The sequence below is a fragment of the Salminus brasiliensis genome, chromosome 5, assembly GCF_030463535.1.
Source record: "Salminus brasiliensis chromosome 5, fSalBra1.hap2, whole genome shotgun sequence".
Taxonomy (NCBI): Eukaryota; Metazoa; Chordata; class Actinopteri; order Characiformes; family Bryconidae; genus Salminus; species Salminus brasiliensis.
In genome coordinates, this window is record NC_132882.1 from 21,340,471 (window position 1) to 21,346,830 (window position 6,360).

Below are 6,360 nucleotides of genomic sequence, written 5' to 3' on the forward strand. Positions count from 1 at the left end.
AATTTTTAACATTATTATATGTAACCTGGTGTCTGTACATTTACTATTTTGTGTTCAAGTGAATCTGCAGGCCACACTGCATGTCGTTATAAATTACTATAAATAATATTCGTATTCTTTAAAAAGAAAGGCGGGAGGCTACCGACAATGCGGAACGTTTAACGAGCAAATATTCCCCTGCCGAGCCTTTTAGAGGTTGCTCCTAAGCACAGTGAAAGATGGCAGCCTTGGGGAAGAAGCCACATGTTGTTGTTAAAACGGATAGAGGTGATGATAAAATGCTTTACTGTGTTCTTACTTCGTGTGTGTGCGCGGTCATTGCTTCAGCAAATACATGCCTGTTAAATTCGTGTAAACTGAGAGGCGACACGTGCTCGCATGGTGTTGTCAGAGCTGTGAGGGGAGTTAAGTAGCAGAGCTGATCGACCAGTTAACTTGGCTAGCTACAGTTGGGGAGCTGGCCGTGTTTTGTTGTATATCTAGGCTTCAGTTAGTGTCTAATTTGAAGCAGATATGGAACATCGTGCACAGTGCTTTACGTTACTGAGGTAGATGCGCTAGATGGGGTTGAGTTTGTGTATTGTGAGGCCTGAGGGCTTGAACAGCTAGTGACTAGCTAGCTACCAAGCTAACGTTGAAATCTTACAAAGGCTACGTGGACAGCTTATCATTTTTAAGCTTTTGAGGATCATATATCTTAATACTGATCAGTACGTTTAGTTTAGACAAGCTCCGATAATTCACATTACTTACCTTGTTCATGATATTGCTGGGATATTACCACGACGTTGGATAAATGAAAAAAAAACATAACAGTGTATATATCCCTGCTGAAAAATATTTTGCTGGTAGTGGATTTAGGATTTTCTGGTCTTTGATTGTCAAGGTGATTGGGGGAAAAAGGTTAGTAATTTACCTTAATTTACGAAGTGTTTCATTAGTTTGATGGACTAGCTGGTCTGTGAGCATGACCAGCTGGACACATGTGGTCGTACTAGTTGACTGGATTGGTAAAAACGTTAGACAGACTAACAAACTATTCTGGACTCGGCTCCTCTGTTCCTCAGCCCTGCTGTATATAATACATACAGTATGAAAGGATGGTACCATCACTGTTACCTTGAGCATATAAGATGTTCAGACTAATAACATGCCAAAGCAGCTCTACTGTAGTGGAAGCTTGTGAAAGTATGTCTCTCAGAAATGTGGCTAAAATAACTATTTTAAAGTTATTTAAAATTGTTCACAATGTGTCTTTATATATATTTTTTTTTATTGAACACTGCGATGTGTCTAGTTATTGGTTTGCTTATCACTTAACTGAACAGTTAAGTATTTCCTACGCTTAAGGTTTAAGTAAGTAACCTTTAGTTTTGTGTTCATATTGCTTTGTATTCGTATTAAATTAGTTTTTTTTTTTTATGCCATTGTTGTTAAGACTTAGAGGAAGATGACTTTTGCGAGATTGGAGGTGATGAAGGAAGCGAAGAGGGGTCAGCAGGTGACGACAGTGCTGAAGAGGAGAATGTGTCCAGTGATGGGAGCGATGGTGAAGAGGCAGAGGATGAGGAGGAGCAAAATGAAGACGCGGATGAAAACCCAAATGCTGACTGGGCAAAAGCCATGGCCAAAATTCTGGCGAAGAAAACCCCAGATAACAAGCCTTGCATCCTGCTGAAGAACAAAGAACTGGCCAAAATCACGGAGAAGAAAAGAATAGAGAGACTTGAAAAGAAGAAGCAGGTGGAGTATATAACTGGTTACTTGGTTTTAATTTGGCAGACAGTTTCTGCTATCTTGATGCAAGTTGTATGCTAAAATACACAAATACAACTTATGAAGAAATTCTAGTGGATTCTGTTTGGAGAGCTCACCAGGCCCTACTGCAGAAAGGCACCCCAAAACAATGACATTTTCACCCTCATCACAGTTGATCTAGATGCCTGTGCTCAAATGCCGTGTCTGGTTTACAACAGACATGTCCTCTGTTACTGTGTCCAAATAAGCCAACTAAATTCATTTGTCCACAGCACATAGTTCCAGTTGTCCTATTCTTGGTTGATATGTTCTCCTTGCACACCTCCCATGGAAAAATCAGGGTGTAGTCTCTCTTGTATTGTAGATGATGTACTTTGAATTCAGCTGTGGCAAGAGCTACCTGTAGATCCTGTGATGAGAATTTAGGATTGGATTCTGAACTTACTATGACTTGGCCACGACCTGGCTTTGTAAATTGTTTCGCAGCCTGTGGAATGGCTGACGTTTTTAAATTCCTTCCCAGACTCCTCTGTATCTACAGCCTGCTTTCTGCAGGCTTTAGAAAGCTCTTTAGTTCTCACCATGATAATAACACACACTTTACCAATCAAGAGCAAACCAAACTGAATGTCTGAGGTTTAAATAAGGCTCCTCCACAATCCCCTCTAACCATGTTCTAATCATCTGCAGCTGATGCACTGCGTTTGAAGCAGTAATAAATTAGGGTGTCATAACTTTTTTTTTTTTTTCTCACAGGAAAATTGTATATATGTTTTTATAATTAATTATATTTTACAATTGATTTTTAAGGCATTTCTTTAGTTTTATGTGTTTAGTTATATTACACCCATCCCCCAAATTGGTAAAATGCTTAAATGTCCATATGTTTAAATATATTAAAAAGACAAAGTTGTAGGTTGTCAGTGTTCTGTAAATGATCTTTACTGTTATAAATCTGTTTTTTGATTGACAGATAGATAAAAAGAGAGCATGGGAGATGATGTGCCGGGTGAAACCGGATATAGTGCAGGATAAAGAAAAAGAGAGAAATCTACAGAGAACTGCTACCAGGTAGGTTATTCTGGAGCTCATGTTACTGGGCTCATGCATGATATCTTGTGGCTATTCTGTGGTTTTATATAGACCAGGTGTATTTTATATTACTTTTTTTTTTTTTTTTTCTTTCTTTCTTTCTCAAGGACCAGTGTAGCACTCATTTGCCTCCATGCTGACTCAACACAGACATAACTAAACTTACTAATTAGGAGAAATGTCTCCATATTTGCTAAAGGCTCATTTATATTGCCTTTATGTACCTAAAGTAATTGTATACAGCCTTTACATTGGCATTGATATTAAGCAGTACATCCACTAGAGGGCAGTGACCTGTGATCATGACTTACTACAAAAAAGATGAAAGAGGCAGTAGTGTAAACATGCACAAATACAGACAAAATAAATGCAGAGTACACACAGAAGGCTCCATCCATATCTGTAAATATGTAAATCTATTTATATCATAAATGAACCTTGGGGGGTGCAGAAATCAAAGCAGCCTTGTGCTCTCCATAGAGAAGATGCCACAAAGTCAAAATAAAAAAGACAAAAATCTGTCAGTTATTGTCAAATATCTGCCCTGCTAAAGCTGCCCCAAAACACAGCAAAGTCACTTATTTTAGAGTTGAAGTGCACAGAATCACACAGAACAGGAGAGTATAGCACACAAAAATGACCTGTTCTCTGTACCCTACCTTCCTGGGAAAAGGGACATCAATAAGTTATTTTTATTACGCTTTCTTGTTTCATTTCTAAAGGAGTATTGAAGATAATTAATCATATTTTGTGAATTCTTTGATTCTGTATTAATATTGTTTTTTCTGTATTTTTTCTGTCATCTGCACAGGGGTGTGGTGCAGTTGTTCAATGCAGTGCGGAAACACCAGCAGAATGTGGATGAAAAGATGAAGGAAGTCGGTGGCTCTGAAAGGAAGAAGGCAAAGATCCTCTCCTCAGTATCAAAAAAGGACTTCATTGATATACTGCGAGGGAATGCTGGGACTGTCATACCAAACGTTAAAAAAGAACAATCAGCGGTAAGTGACCTGATGTTTCCTCGAAAAGGTTGTCTTATGAGGGGAGAATGGTAAATACCTAGCTATGCTGAAACTTGCATATACATGTATGTGTGTGTGTGTGTGTGTGTGTGTATATATATATATATATATATATATATATATATATATATATATATATATATATATATATATATGATCCTTAGTGTATGTGGGTTTACATGAGGTAAACATTGGACTGGCTCGTCTGTGCACAAAAATGTTCCTGATGTTCACCTGTTATTTTTTTCTAGTCCAGATTCTACTATTAATGAGCAGCATTATTGACCTGTTCTAATCAAGACTGTCCAAAGAACACCCTGGACAATTTCCTTTTTTATTATTATATATTTATATTATAAGAACAGTAGGATTATCCTTTGAGTAAAATGTTAATTGTAAAACTACTTGCAGTTTGGCCGTATGGGTTCAGTCTGGTTTTGTCCACATGGTGGCAATATTTGCCTTTCCTTAAAATGAAAAAAATCCTTTTTAATTTATGGCCAAACAGATTAATTGGACATGTTATTCTTTGATTGTTCCAGAGTTTCCCAACCTAATGTGTATATAGTGCCAATATGAAACAGGCAGTCATCTCATTATTGATGTTGTTTATTATTATTATTATTATTATTATTATTATTATTATTAATGTTAATATTTTAATATTAGATCATATTGCCATGTGTTTAGTAAAAGAACAATGCATTTGTTCACTGAAAACACTGATGACTGTAATAAAGACCACCTTTCTATTGGCTGCTATCGAAATCTTGCACATGTGGTGGACAGGGGTGTGGTTGAAAAATGCTGGAGTGTTCCCTTTAATTCATTTGGTGTGAAGTCAGTGTTCTGTTTGTATCTGGCAGCCTGAAGAGCAGAAAGATGAGAAGCCATCTTGGAGTGTCTTGAGGGATGATTTCATGATGGGTGCATCCATGAAGGACTGGGACAAGGCGAGTGATGCAGAACAGGAAGAAGAGAAGCAGGGGCCTGCAGAGGACTTCAACAGTGACTCTGACTGAGCTGAGCTCAGTATGTTCATCCAATGTACACATTATACGTATTCTGTGTCTCTTGAGAGAAGTGGACAGAGCAGTGTCTGTAGACTCTTTTCTCTAGCAAGTTTGATGTCTTTGGCCCATGGTTGATGCTGGATTGAACTGACAACAAGGGGTTGGACGCTGTCCCTGGACACAGTGATCCTGGGCTCTCTCGGCTCTTTAATAGATTGTTGCATCTTCCCAGAGAATTCCATACAAATGCGGGAGAGTATTTTTGTGGCTGAGCACTGTACATAGTGATTTTTTTCATTATTAATCCTCATTCTGCAAATAAAATCCCTTTATATATGCTTTTGATAAGTATTTTAATATTGTTGCTGCAGTCATTGCCACAGTGATGATGTGCAAATGGCACTAATGGGAATAAAATATACTGTTGGACTTCTGACTCATACAACCGGTTGTAATACACCTGTTTTGGAATCAGTGACTGTAACACTTACTGCACATGGTGTGTCAGTCTCCGAAGGTCCCTTTCAATAAGAAACTGTTTCTGACCTCAAAGCAGGTGTAAGCTGACGTATATGGGTGTCCATGTTTAGTGTTCTTCCAATTTTAACTTATTTACCAGTTAGTACACTACTTGGCATAGAACAGGGACTGCATGACCAGAGTTTCACTCCCTGTATTAATGGCAACAGAGATGACCACTATTTCTGCTACTAGATATTATGGGAAACAGCTTAGTTTAATCTTTTGATACATGTCTGTTCTGTTTCTGAGAAGTTACAAAAGTGCTAAGCATAGAGTAATGCTTTTGTTTATGATTTGGTCCTTTTGTATTTTTCACTGTCACCAAAAGGTGGTGCTGTTGCCAAACTCTAGTATACTGTGATTAAGTGGGGCATGCATGACAGTCAGGTCACTTTGTGCCTTTATGACCTGGGGGAAATCCCATTTCAGTTAATACAGAGGAACTAACAGCGGGACGTTCTCCAGGAATCAAACTTTATTTTAGTCACTTTTATTGTAAGGCCACTGACTGGAATTTCAGTGTTGCAGTGTTGCACTGAGCATTTTATTAGGAACACAAGACTATAATACTGGGTAGGGCCTCTTTTTCTCGGAGTACAGCTTCAGTTCTTTGTTGGCATCGATTCCACAAGATGTTTGGAACGTTCCTATGAGATATTTGGTCTCTTTTTCAGCTACATCCCAACGATCATTGTCATGTTCATGAAACCAGTCTGAGACAATTTTGCTTTGGGCCATGATGCGTTGGGCCGTTAATGCGTTGGGTAAATTGTGGCCATAAAGGGATACACATGGTCAGCAACAATTCTCTGAATAGGCTGCAGAACTTGAGCGATAATTGGTTGTATTACCAGGCCTGAGTGTTCCAAGAAAGCATTCTCCACACCACTACATCACCTCTGCCAGCCTGGACTGTTGACTCTAGGCAAGTTGGCTTCATGGGATCATGCTGT

The 6,360-nt window shown here is 38.5% G+C and overlaps 1 protein-coding gene across 1 annotated transcript; it reads left to right on the forward strand.

The window, feature by feature from the left end:
- Window positions 1–200: 200 nt before the first annotated feature.
- rrp15 (ribosomal RNA processing 15 homolog) lies at window positions 201–5,224 on the forward strand. The gene is made up of 5 exons (XM_072678835.1): window positions 201–267; window positions 1,439–1,743; window positions 2,732–2,829; window positions 3,662–3,851; window positions 4,739–5,224. Exons 1-5 carry the CDS (start codon window positions 219–221, stop codon window positions 4,892–4,894), a joined length of 798 nt encoding a protein of 265 aa, XP_072534936.1. The 5' UTR covers window positions 201–218; the 3' UTR covers window positions 4,895–5,224.
- Window positions 5,225–6,360: the final 1,136 nt, after the last annotated feature.

Coding starts and splice junctions, on each gene's coding strand:
- rrp15 (XM_072678835.1), top strand. CDS start 219: ATGGCAGCCTTGGGGAAGAAGCCACATGTTGTTGTTAAAACGGATAGA. Junction 1,744..2,731: donor GACTTGAAAAGAAGAAGCAG/GTGGAGTATATA, acceptor TTTGATTGACAG/ATAGATAAAAAGAGAGCATG. Junction 2,830..3,661: donor CTACAGAGAACTGCTACCAG/GTAGGTTATTCT, acceptor TCATCTGCACAG/GGGTGTGGTGCAGTTGTTCA.